The sequence below is a fragment of the Lissotriton helveticus genome, chromosome 10 (assembly GCF_964261635.1).
Source record: "Lissotriton helveticus chromosome 10, aLisHel1.1, whole genome shotgun sequence".
Classification (NCBI taxonomy): domain Eukaryota; kingdom Metazoa; phylum Chordata; class Amphibia; order Caudata; family Salamandridae; genus Lissotriton; species Lissotriton helveticus.
Window position 1 is genome coordinate 974,496,479 of NC_136071.1, and position 26,191 is coordinate 974,522,669.

The 26,191-nt window shown below is 44.7% G+C and overlaps 1 protein-coding gene across 1 annotated transcript in view; it reads right to left on the reverse strand.

Annotated features, from left to right (window-relative positions):
- The window catches only part of LOC144784694 (protein lifeguard 1-like), a 306,155-nt gene that overhangs the window by 26,299 nt on the left and 253,665 nt on the right, over nucleotides 1–26,191 (reverse strand). The window contains exons 8-9 of the mRNA XM_078663646.1: nucleotides 21,646–21,735; nucleotides 1,988–2,035 (exon numbers count right to left, since the gene is read on the reverse strand). Coding sequence (XP_078519772.1) covers nucleotides 1,988–2,035; nucleotides 21,646–21,735 — 138 coding nt within the window. The remainder of the gene's footprint in view (nucleotides 1–1,987; nucleotides 2,036–21,645; nucleotides 21,736–26,191) is intronic.

The following is a 26,191-nucleotide window of genomic DNA, read 5'->3' on the forward strand; positions in this document are numbered from 1 at the left end:
ATCTCACATGTATGTATTTTCAAGACAGAATCTGCCTTACAGCGAATTACAACATAATTACACATCTGCAAATTTCTTGTATTGCCTAATTTGTAAGTATTTATTAAGCTGTTTTTATGTTTTGGATTCTCTCTGCTTCCAGCATGCTGGTTAATTTCATGTCATCTTAAGATTCTGACTCAATTTGGATTCAGCTTGGTGAATCAGATGTTCTCTGCTTGACAATGGTTTCCTGTTTGAAACCATTTAAGCTTCGGTGTTACTTTTCTGGCACTGTAAACTCTGCCTTTTGTGCTGAAATCTCTTGAGTGAAAATAGTTTTTTGCTTCCCATGGGAAGAAAAAAAATGTGTCAAATATATGAACACCCTATTTAGTATTTTATTTACACATCATTATTTACACACTGAATATTTGCCAAAAAAACATTTTCAACATGTTGAGATTCTCCCACAATCCAAGCAGATCACCCCATTTGGTGTAATGAGAGAGCGAGAGAATGTTCTTCACCTCCGTTAAACATAATATTAAATTCTCCCCAATTTTTTTTTTTTAGGTTCACAAGCTTTTATTATTCAACATCTTGTGTATAGGAATGGGTTTATCAGCAGTGAGAGTAATCCGTCAGTTTAACACTTCTAGGTACAGCCTATCCTTCCTATTACAAGACCAACAAAGCAACCAATGAGGGGACAAGGGTTTGGACTCCAGCCCCACGCCCCCGAATGCTACCTTAGCTAAGAATGTTTACTGCATGTACCCTTAAAAATGAATGCTACCGAGCTCTTTTCTTGTTAAAAAAATTATTTCCAACACCTGCTCTGGTCCCACTTCAACTGCTGAAATTGAATGTGTCTTTTAAGTTATTCTTCAGACAAGAGCTTCTGAATACACTGGCTTTATTCCTAATGGCTACTTTTCAAAATAAACCTTGTCATCAGACTTTGTTGCAGTACTCAAAGGTAGTCTCTTTGGCCTTGTCTTGAGAGTAGCAGGCCCAGAGGAAAATACAAAACATAGCTATTTGTCTCCTGTAATTTTCATTTAACAGCCAATCATGAATGAGCAAGAGAAAGAAAGCCCCTTTCAAGCCCTGTAAAATCTGTTGGGCGAAAAAAATAGTTGCAAATGATTCTTATGACCAATGCGCTAACTGCCTGTATCCGATTACAGACCATAGGTACCCCACTAGGTTATGAGATATGTAATACTTTTTGTACAAAATCCTCGAAGGGCGGGGAAAGAAGATTGGTGTTCACTCTTAAAGGACCTCAAATGTGTAATTTAGGAGCATAAATTATTTATGAAGGCAAAATTCTGTCCGAGATGCCTTAATTGTTCTCAATAGGGCAAGTTGTGGGCGGAGACACTTTCATGATGTAGAGAACACCCATAAAGGCACAAATTTGTGGAAATTCAGAAAACCTTTTTAGGTAGTTTGTGGCTCTGAAAATAACAAAAGATTTACTCCTGGTTCATTTTAAGATGAGGACGTGGGAAAATCCACCTTGTAAGTGTAAACGGAACAGGGGAAGGGATTTTATTGACAATTAAACATTAAAGTACAGTAGAATTTATAGACGCGAAATTTTAGACTGCCACATCTCCATTCTGCAAGTACTGCTAGGAAGCTGCAAAAGTCTCTACTTCCTTAGGGTACCCTTAAGTCCGAAATTTGCAGAAATCATAGGCACGATCACACATGTGCAAATAACAATCTTTTCCTAACTGAAGGATTGGGAATAGGAACATTTCAATGTAAAGCTGAGAAGACTACAGAGAGGCAAAGAACAAGTTTAATTTGAACTCACCAATTAACACGTGAGTGCGCATCATTAGTACAGATATTGGACACAGAATTATATGTCTGGGGAAAAAACGGTTCTGGACAGCATCCTTGGGATCTACATTAACATTACAGGTAGCATGTTTTAAATAAACAAACAAGTTTACAAATATAAAATTAAGACCATTGTGAACATACTTACAATAGCAAAGACAAGAGTTCCAATGGAAGCATAAACTATTTGCAGCCACTGAAAGTGAAACAATAAAGTAATAATTTTTAACGGAATTTGAGATGCATTCATAAATGTGAAAATCACAAACACACATTAGTGACCTGCTTTTGCAGTGATTTAAGAATGAGTGGAATAATGGGTATAATATAAATTATATCATATAATTAAGACAATAGACAGCAATCACCTGAATTACAGGTGGAAATATGGTTAGAATAAGTTAAAGAAAAGGCATTATCAAAATTACGTCTGGCCCATGGGTTCTCAAGTGAGCTCTTAGCTCTACTAAGACAATTCTCCTCCCGCACTTCACTTGTGGTATGCCAGCTTATCATGAAAAGTAGCCCCTCCATATGTTCTTTTCATCCAACCATTGGTCTTTTGAATGACCAGTTTCATCATTGCATACAGCACTCTATACATCTTGTTCACATTCAGCACTTTATTTTGCACTTTTTTCACCATTTCACTTGCGCCTTTGGAACAAAATACATGTTCATAAACCTTGACAGCCTGTTAATGTCATTTCGACACCATAAAATTTAAAGAACATATGGATTTATCCTTAAATACAGACCTTGATTGATTAAATTTTGGTGTGTTTTTGCTCTTGTTTCTTTGATTCATGGTATTTGCCTTTTCTTCCCTTCGCTTTCCATTGATTATTACTGATAGGTTTGAGTATTGTTTTTCAGTTAACCTAGAATCAATTCTGTACCAGACAGAACCAACATTTTCCACAATCTGGGTAGGTTGACAAGATTTTAGGCACTTGAGACTTAGCTCAACAATAGATAGGGGCTTCAAATGGGGGTTTGGCACTGACTCAATGCAAGACGAAACAGAAGTGAAGAAAACCTCTTGCAGGAGAGGATAGGAGGAAGCCTTTTGCATAAGGGGGTACCTGCTGTACATCTTCGAAATGGCCAAGCTCCCCAGGTTTCTATATGTACAGTAAGAGGCATAATTTTGGATCACTGATATTTGTTTTCATAAACCGCGTCCTATCCTTTGTATGCTATTCTGGGATGGGAATTCTATTAGGAATGCTTTAGACACACATTGCATGATAGTGTAGGTGGGAGATATTGCACTCCAAATTGTGCGCTCTCTAAAACTGAAGAAAGTCCTTCCACGCAATATTTTTTGGCTGAAAGCCTTCACCACATGTTGGGTTTCTAACTCAATTCAATTCAATTCATGAAGCTTTATTCGGTACATACAGGATGACCATAAAAGCACAACACATGTAATAAAAGACAGATAAAACATTATTACAATTAAGAGTTAGAACACATGATACTTAAAATAACATACTTTTACGTGCCCTAATAGACTGGTTTAAAAAAGTAACAGTAAAAAAACAGATATCAGCAGTTTCCAGATTAAATAACAGACTCATAGCCTGATACACTGTACATACACCATGTTTAACAAACAGGGGCTTCAAGTAGGCAATCCTAACATTAATATACAATTTGCAGATCAATAAAAAGTGCAAGGTGCTTTGTTTGGTGATGCCGTCACACTGGCACGGCCCAGTTGGATGTTTTTTAACACTCGGCTGGGCCACTAAATGGTGTGCTACTCCAAACCTCAGTCTTTTTTGCACAAACTTATGGGAAGGTCTTGTCACCAAACTTAAATATTGTGGGACACCTTCATTGATTTTATATTTGCTATAGAACATGAATGTGGACAGGAATGCGTTTGTTGACCCCCGTTTCCCAGCCTGATGCGCCATAAAGGTTGCTTTCAGCTCGGCTTTTGGATCATAGAAGCGGCACCCGGGTCAGTCAGTACATTTAAATTAAATATTTCTAAGAAACAATCAGCTACATATCTTAACCAAGGGATATTACGATATTTATCCAAAGATAAACAGTCCTCAATAACTGATCTATTAAACAACTTCTCGTCCTGAAGCCTTCACCACATGTTGGGTTTTTAACTCAATTCTATTCAATTCATGAAGCTTTATTCTGTGCATACAGGATGACCATAAAAGCACAACACATGTAATAAAAGACAGATAAAACATTATTACAATTAAGAGTTAGAACACATGATACTTAAAATAACATACTTTTACGTGCCCTAATAGACTGGTTTAAAAAAGTAGCAGTAAAAAAACAGATATCAGCAGTTTTCAGATTAAATAACAGACTCATAGCCTGATACACTGTACATACACCATGTTTAACAAACAGGGATTCAAGTAGGCAATCCTAAAATTCATATACAATTTGCAGATCAATAAAAAGTGCAAGGTGCTTTGTTTGGTGATGCCGTCACACTGGCACGGCCCAGTTGGATGTTTTTTAACACTCGGCTGGGCCACTAAATGGTGTGCTTCTCCAAACCTCAGTCTTGTTAGCACAAACTTATGGGAAGGTCTTGTCACCAAACTTAAATATTGTGGGGAAACCTTCATTGATTTTATATTTGCTATAGAACATAACTGTGGACAGGAATGCGTTTGTTGACCCCCGTTTCCCAGCCTGATGCGCCATAAAGGGTGCTTTCAGCTCGGCTTTTGGGATCATAGAAGCGGCACCCGGGTCAGTCAGTACATTTAAATTAAATATTTCTAAGAAACAATCAGCTACATATCTTAACCAAGGGATATTACGATATTTTCCAAAGATAAACAGTCCTCAATAACTGATCTATTAAACAACTTCTCGTCCTGAAGCCAAATTGACCGCCAAATCATAAGTGGCCTCAGGGATAAGACATCACCTAGGTAGTTAATATCCAGTTCCCGGTGTATCAACTCAGTAGGAGCAGAGGTCGGTAGGCATAAAAGCTTTTTTAGGAAGGTATTTTCCTCCACCTGTAGCTTATGGTCATAAATATGCCCCCATACTCCCGCTCCATACATAGAAATGGTGACACATCTAGCTTGATAGATATGGAGCATGTCCTTAGTACGTCTATCTCCGATTTTTGCCGCAAATCTAAAATCACCATGTGCATTTTTAGCCATTTTATTGCTAATATTCGTGAATTTGTTAGTCCACTTCCTGTCCTTTGAGAAAGTAATGCCAAGGTAACAGAATTTACCTACATCTTGCACCTTATTGCCCACAATAAAAAAGGTATTAGAAGCTTTATTTCTGTGTCCATTGACCATGGTATGCGTTTTCCCCTTGTTAATGGACAGTTTCCCATCCCTAATGAAGGTAGAAAAGCTGTCCATCAGACGCTGTAGTCCTATAGGAGTTCTAGAGAGCAGGACAGCGTCATCAGCATACAATAACACTGGGACAGAAACGCCTTTAATCTTGGGTGCATCTGCGTTTACAGTTTTTAAAAAAGTATCTATTTCGTTAATAAACAGTATAAAAAGAAGGGGGGCTAGTACACACCCCTGCCTTATCCCACGCTTAACACTGAATTTAGGAGTGCATTCACCTTTAGTGCCATAGCGCACACAGGTTTCTAACTTTCTGTATAACCTGGCAAGAAAGAAGATTATACCCTCCGGCGCTCCAAGCTGTAACAATGTTGGCCATAATATTGAATGGTCCACCATATCAAAGGCACTACTTAGATCGGCGAAGCAAAGATATAATGAGCCCTGCTTTGCTTCAGTATATTTATCAATCAGTAGTTCAAGGTTAATACACTGGTCAAGTGTACCCCGTCCCTTCCTAAATCCATACTGGCTGTCTGCCAGAATGCCTTCTTGCTCAACCCATTCTTCTAATCGAACCAACATGACTTGGCTCATGATCTTAACTGACGAGTCAAGAAGAGAGATTGGGCGATAATTCTTTGCATCTGCCCGACTGCCCTTTTTAAATATTGGGATTATAATGGATTCCCCCCATGTATTTGACGCCTCTGCACACACAGCGGAATTAAACACTTTAGTCAACACAGGGCTCCACATCTTTGGGGCGGCTTTGTATACATCAATCGGCACCCCGTCGGGTCCCTGAGCCTTGCCCCCCTTACTAGCTCCAATGCCAGATTCAACCTCTTGAACAGTAATGTCCAGTGAAATAACAGGCCAGTCATAAATGCTACTAGCATTATTATTAACAGAACCAAAAATCAAAGAGAAGTGGGTAACCCAACCCTCACTAGAGACATTAGATGTTAATTTGGGTATATTATCCTCTTTGAGGAAGGCTGAGTTTACCGTTGCCCAAAACAGGTTGTTATCAGATAGCTCTGCGGCCTGGTTGAGTGAATGCCAGGCCTGCTGCTGTAATTCTCCCTTTCTCCTTTTCAGAGCATGCTTGTAGTCTGACCTTATTTTGATGATATGGTCTGTGTCCCTAGGCTTTTTTGCAAGAGCCGGTTTTAACTTATTTAATAGGCTAGTACAGGCCTGGTCAAACCAGCCCCGGCCATTTCTACAATTGGCATTTTTAGGTTTAGTGAACCTAGCATTAATAGATTTATTGTTAGAATTAAAAGCAGCTAAAACCCGCTCGTTGTCGGTGCCGTGATCCAATATGATGGTAATATCCGTCAGGCTCTCACCGACAATGGAGTTTAGTAATTCACTAGCTTTCTCCCTTACCCATCTAAGCCTTACACCATTTGGTCTATAAGGCTCCACGTTAGTAAGTACAGTACCTACTTTGACGGTGCTACTTCCCCATAAGGTACAATCCAGGACTATATAATTGTGGTCGCTTAAAGAGCTGACCTCTATCCTAGGAGAAGCACTGTGAGATGTGATGTTAGATGAAACAATCACATGGTCTATTACAGAACTACTCTGCCTGTTTTTAAAAGTAGGGATTGTCTGACCAGATTTGTCTCTAACAAAGTCCAAAATGTCCAGGTCATGACATCCCATGAACTTATTCAGTATTTCGCCATAACTGTTATGTCTAAAATGTAAATCATCCAAGCCATCGTTATTAAGGACCCCACAAACATTTTGGGTAGACAGTTCACACAAAGGTAGATTAAAATCGCCCACCCAGATAAAATAAAAAACAACATTAAATTCAGTAATGGAATTATCAATAGCGCTGGCCAAATTATGGACTACAGTCGACCTGGAATTATCAAACAAATTATTATAATAATTAACCAGTAGTACATTACGTCCCCGGTCCGCAATTAGCCAGAGGATCTGTACATGCGCTCCCACACACCAATACCTTTTCACTGTAATCTGTCGCCTGATAGAGACTAAAATCAGGAGACCCCCCTTGGCTCTCCCCGAGGTAGAGCCTTGTGCCAACAAACTGTACGAGACATAACCATCATAATTTATTTCCTCCCTGCACCAAGGTTCCTGAAAGCAGAGTATATCATAGCTGTTAATAAAGTCGTTCCAACCCAAAACGTTCCCCTTGGACTTAAGTCCAGCAAGATTCCAACTTACAATTTTAATGACATTGGTTTGCGTTATAGTATGGACAGCACTATCCCCCGCCATTGCATTCCCCATTAATATACCCCCGCATCTGTTGATCTCATATCGTTCCCCCGGCTGAATTTGCTCCAGATCTAGATGTATGTTATTTAATTTAATTTCCGGGCTTACTGAAATTGCCACTGCAGATAACCCACGCCCCTCGGCAAGTCAGTCGTTAGAATCCAACGAGCTTAGGGCTTGGTATCTATTCTGCATAGGAATTTCAAAGCCAGGGTGTTGTACAGGTAAATGGGAACTATAGTGTCTTCTTCTATCATTATTGGGGGATACGTTATTAAATTGGCTATAAAAATACCCTAATGGGCGTACGCAAACACTATTCTCAGCATAGGCTAGTGAAGCTGCCCTTAGCAAGATGGTAGCTACATGTTGGGGATGTTTAAAATTTACTATAACGCAATCGCCCCTACAGGTCTTTCTAGACTGACCTATCCAATTTGCCCTTCTCGTAGATAGGATTTGGTCAGAAAAATTTATCGGAAAGCCACATTGCTTATTCAGCCACGAAACTGGCTTATTTTTAAGTGAATTGTGGGTTTCCTGTTGTGGCTAGGTTGAATGACTTTCCAGGGGGGGACGTTTGTCAGGACAACCACATATGGGGCACAGTCAGGTGGCAGGTTGGTGGAGTGATTATTCCTTCTTTCTCTTAATGTAGGAATACTCTCTCGAGCTACAGTACTCTGCTTATTTGGACAGATTAATGGAATCGGGTCAGGCATAACACGTTCAGTTTCAGTTAGTCTATTACTAGGTGGCTTGGATACATCTTTGGGAATGCCCTGATTTATTTCCACTATACCCGTAGCACCACATTTAGGTATTTCAGTCCGTGTCAGATGTGTCTCCATAAGGTCTCCTAGTCTTTTAACTTCAGCTGAAATGGTATCAAGTTTGGACACTAGGGGTTTAATGAGCTCTTCTAGCTTTGCATCAATGATACTGGACAGAAGGTTTAATTGATCAACATTAATGTTACATGAGCCTTTACTTCCTACCGGCTCAGATTCCCCCGGTGGACGTTTCGGTGGTGTCTCTAGTCTTTTTTTACTACGGTTTCCTCCTCGTTTGGCTTGGGTCTTCCTACATGCCCTTACAGCCCTGGATGTTCTAGGGGGGGATAAACACTGGTCCTTTATGCCGTTGTTTGAGGCATCGTGAATATCATTATTTGATATGGCTGAGATGTCCTGAACATTTTCCGCATGAACCAGAACGTCCACAGATGCCACCGCCTGGTTCCCCGGGCCACAGCTATCTGATAGTGTTGGTGCGTCCGCTATGATAGGTGAAATTGGGGTAATACCAGGAGAACTCCCCCGCCCTAATGACGCTCTCCTATCACTATTAATTTTATTAACCACTTTCACCAAATAGCTATCTAATGTGGCTACAGCAGTGGGAGTCTTATCAGCTTTATGTTTAGACATGGTTGATATTTATGATTAAAACACAAAATTATTTATCTAAAATAGAATAAAGGCTATCATGAATTACCAGAGACTTATAAACTATACGCTGCTTACTCTCCTGTAGGCGCTGTATATTACATATCTTACGAAAAAATCAAAGTCCAGCAAATGAATTAATATAATAAAAGTCTCACTTCCAGGGGATCAGTGTCAACAATGAGGACCAAGATCTGTTGCCCAGCCCGGCCTCGTTCGGCCCCGGACGGCCACAGACGGCCCACCCTTTGCCCGGGCTTCGCCCGCGCGCGTCCCGCGATGCGAGGGCCCCCGCTGGTTATGAGCGCCTCCAGGCGCGGTCAGGGCGTCGTCGGCTTCCTGCCGCTAATGCTGCTGGGACCTGAAGTCCCCCCCACACAGCGGCTGCGCCAGGTGTCAGGAGGCTTGCGGCGGCGGGGGGAGACCGGCCCGAGTGCAGGGAACTGGATGCACGGAGCTGAACACGGAGCTAAGCAGTCCTCCACAGTCCGCCAACAAAAAAGAAGGATTCAGGAGCACCAGCCCCGCAGGTAATGGCAGCGTTAGATAGTGTCCCCGCTCTGTCAAGGGCCTCTGCTGGTTATGAGCGCCTCTGGGCGCGGACAGGGCGTCGTCGGCTTCCTGCCGGTAATGCTGCTGGGACCTGTAGTCCCCCCCACACAGCGGCCGCGCCAGGTGTCAGGAGGCTTGCGGCGGCGGGGGGAGACCGGCCCGAGTGCAGGGAACTGGATGCACGGAGCTCAACACGGAGCTAAGCAGTCCTCCACAGTCCGCCAACAAAACAGAAGGATTCAGGTGTACCAGCCCCGCAGGTAATGGCAGCGTCAGATAGTGTCCCCGCTCTGTCAAGGGCCCCCGCTGGTTAAGAGCGCCTCCGGGCGCGGACAGGGCGTCGTCGGCTTCCTGCCGCTAATGCTGCTAGGACCTGTAGTCCCCCCCACACAGCGGCTGCGCCAGGTGTCAGGAGGCTTGCGGCGGCGGGGGGAGACCGGCCCGAGTGCAGGGAACTGGATGCACGGAGCTCAACACGGAGCTAAGCAGTCCTCCACAGTCCGCCAACAAAAAAGAAGGATTCAGGAGAACCAGCCCCGCAGGTAAAGGCAACGTTAGATAGTGTCCCCGCTCTGTCAAGGACCCCCGCTGGTTATGAGCGCCTCCGGGCACGGACAGGGCGTCGTTGGCTTCCTGCCGCTAATGCTGCTGGGACCTGTAGTCCCCCCCACACAACGGCCGCGCCAGGTGTCAGGAGGCTTGCGGCGGCGGGGGGAGACCGGCCTGAGTGCAGGGAACTGGATGCACGGAGCTCAACACGGAGCTAAGCAGTCCTCCACAGTCCGCCAACAAAAAAGAAGGATTCAGGAGCACCAGCCCCGCAGGTAATGGCAGCGTCAGATAGTGTCCCCCTCTCTTGTTTATCACTCATCCAGACGCTAGTAATCCCAGAACTCCTTAGATATAGGTATATAGTTAATTTAGTATACCTAATATTTAAAATCATCATCTCATCATTCATCTCCTCAATAGTTTTTTTTCATTTAAATAGAATTTATGACATCAAATTATTCTAAAAGCTCTTCACTGTATCGCCAGTTTCGAGTGTTCATCAGGGGAAGCGCTCAATGTGTAAGATCAGTCAGATGTCATGCTCCGCATTTATGCTTATTCAATCAACCATACAACACAACCTCCTGTACATAAATATTGTTTGTCCTGGCAGCTGATGGCAATTGACAATTTGGCTTTTGCATCACAGGCAGAGCCCTCGCTTATGGTGAGCAGGAACACAAGTAGTGTTGTTCAGTGATATAATTGTGTTCTTTATGGATTTCTGAATCCCAATCAGGAATTAGTTCTTGCAAAATAAAAAATAAAAACAATGGTCCTCATGCACAGACATTTTCTTCACTATGCGTGGGGACCACTGTGTAAGTTCCCTAACTGGGACCTCAAGCCCAGCAAGGACCCAACCATGTGCGCATCCTATTGACCAACTGCATTGTTTAAATACGAATACTAAGGTTTTCACCAAAATCTTGGCAAACTGATTGGAGCAATAACTACTTGGCTTTATAGACCCCGACCAGGTGGGCTTTATCCGGCATCGACAAGGGGCAGGTAATATTTGTTGTATTGTGCACTTGATAGAGAAGTCCCACCATCACAGCATCCTTCTTGCCTTCTGTCACTGGACGCAGAGAAGGTATTTGACAGGGTCGGCTGGTCTTTTCTACGGGTGGTCCTCGAAAAGATTGCGCTTGGCCCGCGCATGATTAACCGTATTAAAGCCTCTTATGTCTCCCCCAATGGCCTCAATCAGGCAAACAGCCTGCAAATGGATCCAATGTAATTCGCCTTGTGGGATTAGAAACACTGACCCACATTGTTTGGGGTCTTGTAAACCACATGCAAGGCGCCACCAAGCAGCTCGTAGCACTTCACTGGAAAAAGCCCTCTGCCCCTCCTATAACCCAATGGTTTATGCTGGTGTGGCATGTAATATCTATCCCTCAAGATAGCACACATTGACACAAAATGTACCCGCATCTGGCAACCACTGTTAGATTATTTCATCCATATGGAACATTCCTGCTTTACGTCTCCCAGGCTCAGAGCGCGCCAACTTTTCACTTAGATGAACATTTGCAAAGCGCCCTAGGCTTTGCAATGGTGGCCTCCCGAACTCCTCACACTGGCATTTCTTCCTCCTGCCTTTTTCTGGCCCCAAACCTTTGGTCTTCTCCGCGCCACTTAGCCATGGGACACTCTTGTGTTTGAATAGCTCTGTAATGTGCTTTGCCAACCTTTATTGTTTTGTTGTCTGTTTGTAATTTTTTATCCCACTTCCAGAGGTCATTTGCATAATCATTGCACATGATGCACACTGTTGTTTCACATGTCGTGATTGGATATTGATGGTTGCACTGTTTTTACTGCTGCAATCTGCCATAACGGTGATGAGGATGATGCATTGCTATGCTACTGCTGTCCTATGCTGCGCTTTGTTTTGATTTATGAAAACTTTCAATAAAAAGTTTTCTTTTTTTTTTTTATATTTCTATTTTTACTATTACACAGTTAGCACATTACAGCGCACTTCATCAAATAAAAATCATAACAGTACATTTCCTTTCAAATCATATCAACTCATATAGGAAATTCATGTATAGAGTTCGTCAAAGACTACTTCATTTTATTCAAAGCGACCCCAAACCCTCTCTCCATCTTCTAACAGGGTCCCATATTCTTAAGCCTAAACGCCTCCCTTTCCTGCCTTTTCGAGCATATATGTTCTTTTCCAAATTATGTCGCCAATAAATTAGCCAGCCATACATGCATTGCCGGAGGGTTCTTATCTAACCAAGCCCAGGCTATACAGAGTCTATAAACTGCCATAGCAACAAAAATGAATTCTCTGTGGGTAGTATTGCTATCTGTGACTATCCCTAAGAGTATTTGGGGAGGATTTAAAGTGATTTGAATGCCTAAGGAGGAATCAAAAAAGTTCTCAATCTCTTTCAGTAGTGTGTGCAACTGCGGACATGCAGCAAATATATGTGTCAAATCTGCCTCGGAAGAGCTGCACCTTGGACATGTGGTGCCTGTACTGCCCCCCCACTTTGCTATCTTCGCTGGTGTAAAATACAGCGAGTACAGAGTTTTATACTGTTGCGACTGCAACGGGGCTGAACATAATAGTGTGCGACCCAAATCCATTGACTCTTGGAACCAGCCAACCTCCCCACCCAGTTTCTCTACCCACTTAGAGCTATGCTTGTCCATATCATCTGGTTTCGCTGCTGTAAGGCTTGCATAGAAGCTTCGAATAGAGCAATCTCTGCCTAATCTCATCTTCTCCAGTATTTCTACCTTACTAAAACCCACCATTCCCCCCTGCTTACACCCAAGAAAACTTCTTAGTTGCAAAAATTTAAAAAAATCCCTCCTATCTAAACCATATCTGAAAATTGTATCACTCCCTCCGTATTCCTCACATCCCCGATTTGGATTATCCCCTTTTCTGCCCACCCCGCCATTATCGTATCCCCAAAAATCTGTGGCGGAAAGGAAACATTTTTGTACATCCTAGTATACCAATTATATCGGCCCATGCCAACTTTCCTCATGACAGCATTCCAAATCTTGACCGAGGCTTGAACTGTTTTGAACCTTGTCCTTTTATAATATCCAAAATCAGTACAGTTGAGGAAGCAGTTCTCCACCTCTGACCCCAAAACCGCTGAGTATATCCTAGACGAATCATTGGTGGTTCTTTGATCTACCTGGATTTTTTCCCTGCCTGATTCCACCGTTAGAACCCTAGTGTAATGTGTGTGCAGAAAATTAGTGACATTTTTCTCCCTTCTCACAACTCTTCCATCTGAGTTGGTCGGGCGCCAAGATACTCCTTGGAGTGAAAGTTGCGCGGTAGAAATGTCCCTTACATTACATTACATCTAAACCACCCCCCCCCCATTAATCCCCTCATGTACTGCAATACAGCTGCCCAATAGTAAAGCCTAAAATCGGGCGCCCCCCACCCTCCTCTTTCTCTCGGTAGTGACATGTATCTGTAAGCCCTGCGTGTCTTGCCATGAGCCCAGATGAACCTATTCAGAATATTCTCCAACTCTTTAAACCACTTCGCCTAAAAAAACTAAAGGTATTGCCCTGAAAAAATACAAGAATTTGGGCAATACCAGCATCTTTATAACATTAGTGCATCCCACTAGTGATAGATGTAAATTGTTCATCCGTTCTAGGTCTGTTTTTACCCTAATCATCAGGGGGGCGAGATTATTCTGCACCACTGAATCTAGATCAGCTGTAATTGCCACCCCTAAGTATACGGCTGAATCTGCCACCCTATGGTCATTACAAACAACATACTGATTACACACTATTTGAGTTTTAGAACTATTTAAGCTATACCCCGCAACCTGGCCAAATTTTTGTCCCTCAGTCTAAATTTCTCTTATTGCCTTGCTAGGATTAGATGTCAAAATGGCCACATCGTCTGCGTAGGCTAGCGTCTTTACCTCGCAGCCGTTCAACCTGGTTGATGGGATCTTGTGGTTGCCCTCCAACTTGCGTATCAGTGGATCTAAATAAAGTGCAAAAAGGAGTGACGGACATCCCTGTCTAGTCCCTCTCCTAATACTAACTGCTGTCGAGTATCCCCTATTGACTCTGATCCTTCCTGACGGGCTTTTATAGAGAGTCTGCATCGCTGTTATAAAAACGTTTCCCATTCCACTCCACTTTAACGTATGCCACAGATATTCCCAGGAGACCCTATCGAACGCCTTCTCAGCATCTAAAAAAAGCGCCGCCATAGGGTCCCCCAGGATCCCTGCCGCATCAAACATTGTAACTACCTGCCTAGTGTGTTGTGTGGTACTTTTGCCTGGAATAAACCCATGCTGAGTATGACTTACTAAATCCTCTATCACTACCGCTAATCTTCTCGCCAGTATCTTAGAGTACAGCTTGGTGTCCGCATTCATCAATGTAATGGGTCTATATGACCCTGGCAGTGATGGTATTTTACCTTTTTTTAAAATAACAATAATGTCCCCCCGGGATTCAGGTATAGCTTCCCCTTTCTGTGCTTTCAACATGACGTTAAACATATCCCCACCAATCGCTTGATGAAACACTTTGTAAAACTCAATCAGCAGTTGATCTGGGCTAGCTGCTTTGCCTGATGGTAATAGCTTCAGCGCCATGAGAAATTCTTCTAAGATAAAGGGCAAGTCCAACATCTCCTTTTCCTCCATAGTTATAATCAAAGGGGTAATATCTCTAAGATAACTTTCTACCTCTCTTAGGGTTCCTGTCCTACCCCCAGCATACAACTCTGCATAAAACTGTCTAAAGACCTCCCTTATTTTAACTGTTTCAGAGACCAAAGCCCCGTTCCCATCCCTAATCTCTGAGATGTCTGAAGCTGCTAGTCTCTGTCTAGTGCGGACAGCTAATAAATGGCCCACCTTCTCGCTTAATTCGTACGCAGCTTCCCTCTTGGTTAAATAATTCTCCGCTGCTTTTTTAGAGATATTTTCCGCGGCTTCTGATCTAAGAGCAATGATTTTGAGAAGGTGCTCTTCAATTGGTGCATTCAGCCGTAAATCCATCGCCAGATCATCCTCTACCTTCGTCAAGCTTTGATATACTTCATTAATTTTATCTCTTATCTTTTTCTGGGTGGAGAATACATAGCTCATTGTCTCCCCCCTAATCCCGGCCTTAAAAGCATCCCATACTACTCCCGAGGGGGCTGTACCTCTATTAATGTCCCAATACAACTTAATCCAATCTGTCATGTGATCCCTATATGCCTCATCCTTCAAAAGAGCTCTATCAAATGTCCATTGTGTATCCTTCCGCTGTACCTGACCTATTCTGATGGTTAAAATCAATGGACTATGGTCCGACACAATTCGAGGCTGTTTTTCAATTTGTGCCCCTGCCATCAAGGGGGTAGAGATCAAAAAATAATCCAGCTTAACCAATACCTTATGAGGCGCTGAATAGAATGTGCTACCATCTATGCCTGGTTTCAACTTAAACCACGGATCCACTAGGGAATTGTGTAGCACCATATCGGTCAGTGCCCTATGTACTCTCTTCTTCCTCCCTTGATACTGCCCTCCTCTCTGTAAGACGAACTGCTGGGGTCATGAATATTGAAATCCCCACAGCATATAATTGGCTCGGACCACAGCGCCAGTTCTGTATCTAGATATTGAAATATCTCCGGATCGTCCTCTGTGGAGCCATACACGGACACTATAGTACATTTCTCCCCTTTAAATCTTATTTCCAAAATTACCCACCTACCCCATTGATCCTCCTTTTTTTATCACCTCTACATCCCTTGATCTCCCTAGTACTGCCACTCCCCTATGCTTAGTAGCTTGATTGGATTTTGCCAAAACAGCAAACCCTAATTGATCCAGGAAATAACCCTTGGAGGCTTCTACATGTGTTTCCTGGAGGCAAACCAAATCCAAACGTAGCGTCCTAAGTAATGCCGCAACTCCTAGCCTCTTACCAGCATCATTAAGGCCACAGACATTAATAGTAGCGATTCAAAAACTCATTAAAATACCTGAAAGGGTTTGCCTGACCCTGCATACCTTACCCAACCCATCCCGTTGTATTGGTTATGGATCTGGGGTTGATCAAGTAACCACCGACGTATCTCTGCGTACTGTGCCAATTGAACTCCTTGTGCACTGCTGTGAGCCACCCTGTGCTGCCTCATAAACCCTGTGTCCTTACCTTTTTAGTCTTTTTACCCCCCTTTTACCCCCTAAAACCACCCTTCCCACCCATCCTGCCACAGTCTACCCCCCTCCCCCCCATTACTGGCAAATAGGTCAATGAGACCTATGTGGAGCCGCTCCGGCTTGTGGTGATCGCTCCCCTCTCCCCCTCCACCCAAAGTTTACCTATATCTCGTGTACCCACCATACCCCCTCCGTGTCCCCGTGTCCCCACCACCTAATTACATATCTTACATATCTTACTAAGCTTACATCTTTTTTTTTTAAAAACAGTTATACATCCTGTTCCTTGCAGTAAAGACCCCGCATCTTCCCATGCTCACAGAGTATAGACGGCTCTAAATATCTCAGCCACCTTTCTGCGTCTTGATCTCCTCCAGGAACTGTTGAGCCTTAATCTCGGACAAGAAGATGCTTGTTCTCCCCCTTGTGACTACCTTCAGCCTTGCGGGGAATAGCAAAAATGCCTCTGAGCCTAAAGCCTGAAATGGCTTAATAAGCTGCCTGAGCCGCCATCTTCTCTCCACAGTTACGTGGCAAAAGTCGGGCCTAGCAAAGAAGGTGGTCCCCTCGAATGATCTTTTTCTGTCCGTCTAGCCTTGTTCATTATTTCCTCTCTGAGTAGGTAATTTCCAACATATATCAAAATAGCCCTGGGTAGCGCTGGTTGACCTGTCTGGCCCCCGCCACCCCGGCCCTTCCTGATAGAAAAAGGGAATCTGTGGGCCCGTTGGATCTCCTTTTCCCACTCCCACTCAGACTCCGGGAAGGCTCCTCTTGACAGATTAATCACAAATCGCATAATATCCTCCCCCTCTGACCCTTCTGCCACACCCAAAATGCGAATGTTATTCCTCCTCTGGCGATTTTCGAAGTCCTCCATCTTCCACTGTAGATCACTCGCCAACTTTTCCTGCTCCACCTTAAAGTCCTGCCATGCCCCGACATCGTCCTCCAGCTTCCCAGTTCTCTCCTCCACCTCCGTAACCCTCTCAACGATGCCATCGTAGAGTTTATTGATTTTCCTGAGAGAATTCTGGATTTTTTTTGATGTTTGCCTTGCCCTGCGGCTTTCAGGTCTAGCTTCCCCTTGCATTTGCTTGAGAGTGTTAAAGATCATGTCAAAAGGGGCCTGATTCTGCACGGGGTAAGAGTATTAGCTGCAGCGGGGGATTTGATCTCCTCCAAGTAGGTCTGCGAGGTGGCTGAGTAGTCCCATGCTAATTTCCCCCCCCCCGCTGAGGACAATCCTATGTCCATGCCGTGCCTTCTCCCCTTAACTCGTCTCTTTTTCTGCGTACTCTCTTTCCTAGATGTACTTGATCCAGAGCCCGACTCACCATCCTCCTCCTCACCCCCCTCTGAATAACACTCGCTTGTCTGGGTAGTGTCAGTAGCCTCATCGACCGAGTAAAAACAGTCTCCTTCCATTGAACCACCCTCCCTCATCTCAGGCACCACGGTCTGCTTGCCGACAACAAGATGTATATCTTTTGCTGCTAGACTGACATTACTCCCCCAACTGTTTCCACCCTTTTGCTTCTTACCCATTTCAGCCTCCACCTGCATAAGTGCCTCCAACATATCCGCACTTCCTGCAGTACCGTTGGTTATGGGCGTGCTAGTCTCGTTCCTCTCAGGGCCTTTTTCGGGGTCTTCGTGTCCCTTCTCCATACTGCTGTTGGAGTTTAACACCAGTGTTCCTCCTCCAGTTATGGCGCTCACTCCGTTATCAGTGCTGTTAGCTGCTGTGGCCACATCCCGGGGTTGCCTAGCGACCGCTGACTCCACGTCGGAAGCGTCTACCGTTGCGTCCTCGAGGACGTTTCTGTGTACAACCTGCCCCTCGCCTGGCTGGATGTTCAACCTGGGACTAAAGGATTCCATCAGGGTAGGCTGTCTCAGGGCTGATTCTTTTCCTTTGCTTGGACCGCATCTCTGCGTCTCCGCACCCGATAAATCCTCCACGGTGAGCCGAACCAGGTCTTGCTCAAACTGATCTGTCCTTGCCGCGCTTGCCGCGGTCGCTGCCTTTGAGCAATTCTCTGCTTTCTTCCCCTTCTGAGCCGGGGCCGGGGCCACAGTTTTTCGAACAGCGCCGGGTCCTCGCAACTGCTGTAGTCCAGGGGTCCCGATGTCATTAGTCTTTTTCGCATTCGCTAAACCGCTCCCAGTGTTGACAGCTTGTTGTTTCCCAGCACCGGCTGTCTTCTCCTTATCTTTATCCATCTTAGCTTGGCGTGCCGGCATCCTCGCGAGTTGCATCCGCCCCACCGCCGTGCAGTCAAATATTTTTAGCCGGAGCCAGCTGACTCCAACCTTAACTCCTGGGTACGTTTTCCAAATCCTGTTCACCCTCGCCTGTACCCAGGCGGCCAACTCCATAGGTGGGGGGTAGATGAGGGGTACCGATGTCCCTACTCCATCACCATCTGGGTAACACGGGGAGAGTGGTCAGGAGCGACTTCTCACCACAACCTTACGGCGGCCATCTTGCCTCACCACGTTCCCTGGCCACCCAATAAAAAGTTTTCTTGTTAAAAAAACACATTTGTTCGGTGCGTCATGGTTAAGGTGAAAAATATTTTCACTATTTTCCAGTTGTTAAAATATCCATTCAATAAAAGTATGTAGGTATGAAAGAGCAATGATAGCAGAAGTACCATGAGCTATACCTGTTATAGCACCCTTCTAAATCAAAATACTCACAAATAGTTGAATTGCAAAAACAACAAGTGATGGACTGAATGTGGATCAATGTCACACACTCCCCCAGTCAAAAGATCTGGGCCCAAATCCATCGTTTTTTTGCACTCCACACCACCCTGGGTTAGACAATGGCGATATGCAAATCAGCTCTGACCCTGTTGCCCCATGGGAACAGTCCAGTCCGAACTACAAAAGCCATGTCCTTCCCAGAACGGAATCAAGCATCCGAGGACCGGACCGGTTTCGAGGTAACACCTCTCTTCAGCCCGGCTAGCTTGATTCCAGTGGTGTGGAGTGCCTGGGACCCACGTCTGGGCATCCCCAGCGCACTTAGGGCGGCAATTGCAAAAACAACAAGTGATGGACTGAATGTGGATCAATGTCACACACTCCCCCAGTCAAAAGATCTGGGCCCAAATCCATCGTTTTTTTGCACTCCACACCACCCTGGGTTAGACAATGGTGATATGCAAATCAGCTCTGACCCTGTTGCCCCATGGGAACAGTCCAGTCCGAACTACAAAAGCCATGTCCTTCCCAGAACGGAATCAAGCATCCGAGGACCGGACCGGTTTCGAGGTAACACCTCTCTTCAGCCCGGCTAGCTTGATTCCAGTGGTGTGGAGTGCCTGGGACCCACGTCTGGGCATCCCCAGCGCACTTAGGGCGGCAATTGCAAAAACAACAAGTGATGGACTGAATGTGGATCAATGTCACACACTCCCCCAGTCAAAAGATCTGGGCCCAAATCCATTGTTTTTTTGCACTCCACACCACCCTGGGTTAGACAATGGCGATATGCAAATAAGCTCTGACCCTGTTGCCCTGTTGCATCCGAGGACCGGACCGGTTTCGAGGTAACACCTCTCTTCAGCCCGGCTAGCTTGACTCCAAGTGGTGTGGAGTGCCTGGGACCCACGTCTGGGCATCCCCAGCGCACTTAGGGCGGCAATTGCAAAAAACAACAAGTGATGGACTGAATGTGGATCAATGTCACACACTCCCCCAGTCAAAAGATCTGGGCCCAAATCCATCGTTTTTTTGCACTCCACACCACCCTGGGTCAGATAATGGCTTTATGCAAATCAGCTCTGACCCTGTTGCCCCATGGGAACAGTCCAGTCCGAACTACAACAGCCATATCTTTCCCAGACCGGAATCAAGCATCCGAGGACCGGACCACTGGAATCAAGCTAGCCGGGCTGAAGAGAGGTGTTACCTCGAAACCGGTCCGGTCCTCGGATGCTTGATTCCGTTCTGGGAAGGACATGGCTTTTGTAGTTCGGACTGGACTGTTCCCATGGGGCAACAGGGTCAGAGCTGATTTGCATAAAGCCATTATCTGACCCAGGGTGGTGTGGAGTGCAAAAAAACGATGGATTTGGGCCCAGATCTTTTGACTGGGGGAGTGTGTGACATTGATCCACATTCAGTCCATCACTTGTTGTTTTTTGCAATTGCCGCCCTAAGTGCGCTGGGGATGCCCAGACGTGGGTCCCAGGCACTCCACACCACTTGGAGTCAAGCTAGCCGGGCTGAAGAGAGGTGTTACCTCGAAACCGGTCCGGTCCTCGGATGCTTGATTCCGGTCTGGGAAAGATATGGCTGTTGTAGTTCGGACTGGACTGTTCCCATGGGGCAACAGGGTCAGAGCTGATTTGCATAAAGCCATTATCTGACCCAGGGTGGTGTGGAGTGCAAAAAAACGATGGATTTGGGCCCAGATCTTTTGACTGGGGGATTGTGTGACATTGATCCACATTCAGTCCATCACTTGTTGTTTTTTGCAATTGCCACCCTAAGTGCGCTGGGGATGCCCAGACGTGGGTCCCAGGCACTCCACACCACTTGGAGTCAAGCTAGCCGGGCTGAAGAGAGGTGTTACCTCGAAACCGGTCCGGTCCTCGGATGCTTGATTCCGGTCTGGGAAAGATATGGCTGTTGTAGTTCGGACTGGACTGTTCCCATGGGGCAACAGGGTCAGAGCTGATTTGCATAAAGCCATTATCTGACCCAGGGTGGTGTGGAGTGCAAAAAAACGATGGATTTGGGCCCAGATCTTTTGACTGGGGGAGTGTGTGACATTGATCCACATTCAGTCCATCACTTGTTGTTTTTTGCACAAATAGTTGAATGCATCTCAAAGCATGTGTCCACAGCACATGCAGTTACATGTTAACCAAACTGCTCACTACCAATCCCATATACGTGCACTTATGAATTGGTTGAATAGAATGGAAAACATAATTTTAAACCATCTCTATTGGCATTTAACATCTTTTTATACATAGAAGAAAGAGCACAAATACAATGAAGGATCAACGTTGGGACACCAGTTGAAAGATTGATACAAACTAATGTGATGAGGAGTTATGTCCCTCTGGGTCATATACGGCTGTTAGAGCACCTACTTTAGTAACTATAAGAAAGGGTATAAAATGTATCAACCCTAATATTCATGGAGGTGGTTTAGTACTCTCAGTGCTTCACTGGCTTAATGGAAAAATTAGTTCGAATGGAGAAGTGCTATACAATTATGCAACAATAACTTTTTAGGGAAAATATATGTACATAAATTAAATAGACTGATACAAAATTAATTAATAAGCCTCATAATAGAATATAGTATATTGTATTGAAAAAAAGAATATCTGGTGTTTATTACTTCATTCATATGTACATTTACTTTAATAGTGACATTTTTTGTCGTATAATTTTTGTGTATATAAATCACTGTTCAATCCCGGAAAAAAAAAAGAAAATACTCACAAATGATCGTATAATTGCACATAGAATTCCAAAGGACAATAATGCCAGAACTACGACCCAGAGTATACCATATGTCATGGTAAAGTCCCACTGTGAACACAAATCAACACACAGTAATCACATAAACTTGAAACATAAAAATATAAGTTGTAGAATTTTGTTAAAATATATACCAATCAAAAATGTCTATTACAAACGTGAAGTTGAGTGATTGTTCCACTAACCTAAATCAGATTTGTAAAACAGTCATTTTGTAAAAATATTGCAGACATAGTTATGCAAGGTATGCTGCCACTCTGTAGCACCTGTTACAAAATGTTATAGACTCCTCATATGTCCTCACATGTCTGTTTCATTCAGGGAGATCACTAACTTGTTCAATACATAGATCTTATTGAAGGTCATAAAAACTGTTTTGAAAGAGAACTTTGCAGCCTAATTTAAACCTGGCTGATATTCCATATTAATACTTTAATACTTTGAGTCACTGTAACTCATTCAATTGCAACACATTTAGTCAGCCTTTCAAAAATACACTTTTCGCAAAGTCTTCTCAGATGACTGGTTTTAACAGAGATTGGACAAATTAACAGACAAATGAACAGAGAGTAGCTTAGTTACTTAACTGCAAGGGTATTTTAACCAATAATGTTCTATGTTCCGTTAGGTCGTCTGAATAGCTCTGATGCATCTGAAGCTGTACGCTGTTAATTAAGCTTGGATCCACGTACATTGAGAGACAGCGAGCCCAATTCACAAACATGTTTCTGTGACAAACCACTGTAACCTGATTTTCTCTTAGGCCTGAATCACTTATCACCTTCCGGAATTCACACCTACTCATTGAATAAAGCATTGAGAATTGGACCCAAAATACTACATGGAGGGGCGGAGCCCGGTGGCAAGTATAACAGCTGCCTCTCCACTTAGCTCCAATAGCTATCATGTATTTGGCATGTAAGGCCCTTTTACGGATCCCTGTCAACTGCTGTTGCCTGACTCAATGGCTAGTTTGCAGTAGCTGAAATAAGTGTTGTGGAAGAAACCTGCATGTGAGAGGAGGCAGCAATATGGCGGATGATGGACAATGAAGTACCTGAGGCCAGCCCCGGCCGGCAGTGGGAGTACCTGCAGGGCGGTGACGTGGGTAGGGGCAGGGTGGGGGGTCGTAATGTATGGATTACGGAGCTTCCCAGGTAAGTAAACATTTAAATAAATAAAACGAATTTTGTTGAGTGCACTGCATCCCCAAATGCGATGCAGTGCGCGCACCGAAATTCGTTTTATTTATTTCAATGTTTACTTACCTGGGAAACTCCGTAATCCATACATTACTACCCCCCACCCTGCCCCTCCCCCTCCCCACATCACCGCCCTGCAGGTACTCCCACTGCCGGCCGTGGCTGCCTGGGGCCACTGTTTATTTGTGCGTTTTTATATAGCGCGGATTTTACCCGAAGGTGTCAGAGCGCTTCACAATAGGAACAGAGCTGATACATGAGAACATTACAAGTGAACAAAATACAAAAGCAAACGTTACATTAAATGAAGCAATAATGTCAATCGTGAGCCAACAAAATACAAGAGGTAGCAAACAGTGCATTACAAAAGTGACAATCGTGAACCAACAAAATACAAGAGGTAGCAAAACGGTGCATTACAGGAGGAAAGAGTGACGTGTGCAGGTTACAAAAGCGTACAAAGTAAACATAGAGGTATAATACTGCAAAATATGGAGGGCCCTCTAGCACAAGAACAAACGTTACGTAGGCCATGGTGGCACTAGTGCAGGTATCGAAAATAAACAAATGTAAGAGGTAGAAAACAGTGTGTTACAAGAGAAAGTGACGGGTGCATGTTACACACGAGTACCAAACACAGGTAGAAAGATAATACCGCAATAAATGGCCGACTTTCAAACCGCAAGAACACACTGGGAGGACACTTCCATAGTCATGTACAGTAGATTTTTCTATAATGGAAGGGCTTCCTTCATCTAATAGAGAGGGCATGGACTACATTTGGAAGTGTCTTTGAAGGAGGAGAACTTTGAGGATAGTTTTGAAGGCCTGGGAGGAGGTGGTGGTCCGGAGCTGCGGCGGAAGGGAGTTCCAGATTCTTACCGCGTTGCCTGAAAAGGATTGTGCCATCGTTCTTTCCTTCTTGAAAGTGGGAGGTTTAAGCAGAAGATTTTCCGCATTACGTGATGGTCTAGAGCCTCCAGAGAGTTTCAGTTTATTCGCCAGGTAGCGAGGAGAGGAGGAGTGCAAGGCTTTGTGGGTGATACAAGCAGTCTTGTAGATAGCTCTACCCTCAATTGGAAGCCAGCGGAGGGTGGATAACATCGGTGTGATGTGGTCGCTTCTTTTGGCCCCATAAATGAAACGAGCTGCTGAATGTAAAACAGATTTAAGGGGGGACAGGTGGGATTTGGGGTGTTGTGTGTTGGCAGTCACAGCAGCACGCTATCTGCCCCTTAACATGGACAACCTAGGACTCTCTTACGATGAACAGAGGGGAAGCCCAAAAATAATGTATTAGTGCCTGAGTGAAGGACTTTGTAGGGCGATGATCCCAAAGATGAGTAGCATGTCACAGATAGACTTTATGATAGCCCTGCAACAAGCTGATAGCATTGGTGCTACAGAAAGTACACAATGAGAGCAAATAGCAAAATAAGGCCAAAGAAGACACCTTTAAACGCTCTCAACCAGGTAAAGGGCGGTCTATAGCGAAGACTAATGCTTAGCAGTAGAACAGGGAAAAGGACAGTACGAGATAATGGTGTTTTAGGATTTATTGTGAGAAAGCTTGAAAAGGTGGATAAGATGCCAGTGTTGGTAGACTCGTGTCTGGAGTGCTGGAGTATTTTTGGGTCTAAGTGAAGAAATGTGTTACTTACCTGTAACACCAGTTCTCCGGCATTAGTATTATTCATAGACTTTTATGCTTGTCTTATCAGAATAGCAAGAAGTATGCCAAAATATCCAATAGACAGGAAGCTGGCTCACCTTCAATGAAACAGGTTGCATACGACAGCTTGGCCCACTTGAGTCAGCTATCCCATTCATATCCAGCAATAGTGCTTTGTGAATGTGTGCCTGCTGTTCCTGTGCCAGTGAAAGGCACGCACGCATTAAAAGAAGCTGTTGTCAACATGCTTCTATGAGAATGTATGACCACACTACCTGCCAAGGGATGCTTCAGTCTCTTGTAGCAGAATGTTATGCAGGCCAAGAACCAGTGGGCAATGCCATGGTCAGGCAGGGGATGGCTCCTGCAAGGGCAGCAGTAAGACAACTATTTGTTCGGATATTCTTATATTGTTGGTGATTTCCATGTAAACTGTATGCATCTGTGGTCATCTAATGAATTTGGTAATATCTCAGCTGATGTCAAGGGATTGTATAAAAACAGAACAAATAATTACTAACTCAAATTAATGGTAGTCTCCAAAAGCCCTGAACATTAAAGTTGGGTTGGTGTGCGAGGTGACTTTCTCATTCGTTAAGTGCAAATATTGCTCCTTAATAGAGAAGGCTTAGAGCACCGCTCGTCTCAATGATGATTTCAAGTCCAGAAAGAATGCTGTCTTCCATTACATATATTTGTAATCCAACCCACGGATGGGTTCTAAAGTTGGTGGTATCAGCTGACAGAGCACTGTTTTCAGTTCCTACAGCATCAGAGGTTACTGTCCTTCTGCCTCCTGGCTACATGAGGGGGCCAGACATCACATGTTCTTAATCTGTCCCGGCTGCATGTCCCCCAGACAGTGCCTCCACCTACACCCCATCACCAACCCATGTAGCTTTGTACTGCCAACAACTTAGTGGATTCCACTGAACACATTGACACCCACTTGTGGGACACCCCCGCGCCGCACGGCCACCAGCTGCTGCGTGCGCCCCCCTGCTGTGCCCTTGCCTCGCTGCCAGCCGCGCTGCCGGCCGACCCTGCTGCCGTTGCTCTGTCCTGTTTGCAAATCATTTGTGCTTGTTTTTTTCTCCCTCGTTGTTTTTGCACATTTCAAAGTGTTTTTTCCAGCATTTGTGCTTGTTTTTTTCCCTCGTTGTTTTTGCCCATCTCAAAGTGTTTTTTCCAGCATTTGTGCTTGTTTTTTTTCCCTCGTTGTTTTTGCCCATACTAAGTGTCCTTCTCAACATTTGTGCTTGCTTCTCACAGTTTTGCCCGTATTAGCGTGTTCTTTGACTCCCCTCTGTGCCTGGTTTCCTCGTAGTCGCCGCCCGCCCTCCTTCGTGTTTCCCGCCTCCCTCGCCCCCCCCGCTTCCCGCCACCACCGCCGACCACGCCCCTTTTTTCTTCTGTTCCCTCCCCGCTCCCGCCTCCCAGCTGCTCCGCCCACCCGCGCACTTCGCCTTAAATGGCGACCGTGCGAACGTGCAGCGTTGACGCGCAGCGGGCGCGCCGATTGTGCGCCGAAGGCGCGCCAAAGGTAAGCCCGTCTGCGCCCGTCCGCGCCTGGACCGCGCCCAGCGCCAGGACCCCTGGCCCCCACCGACGGAAGCCGACCCGACGAACCTAC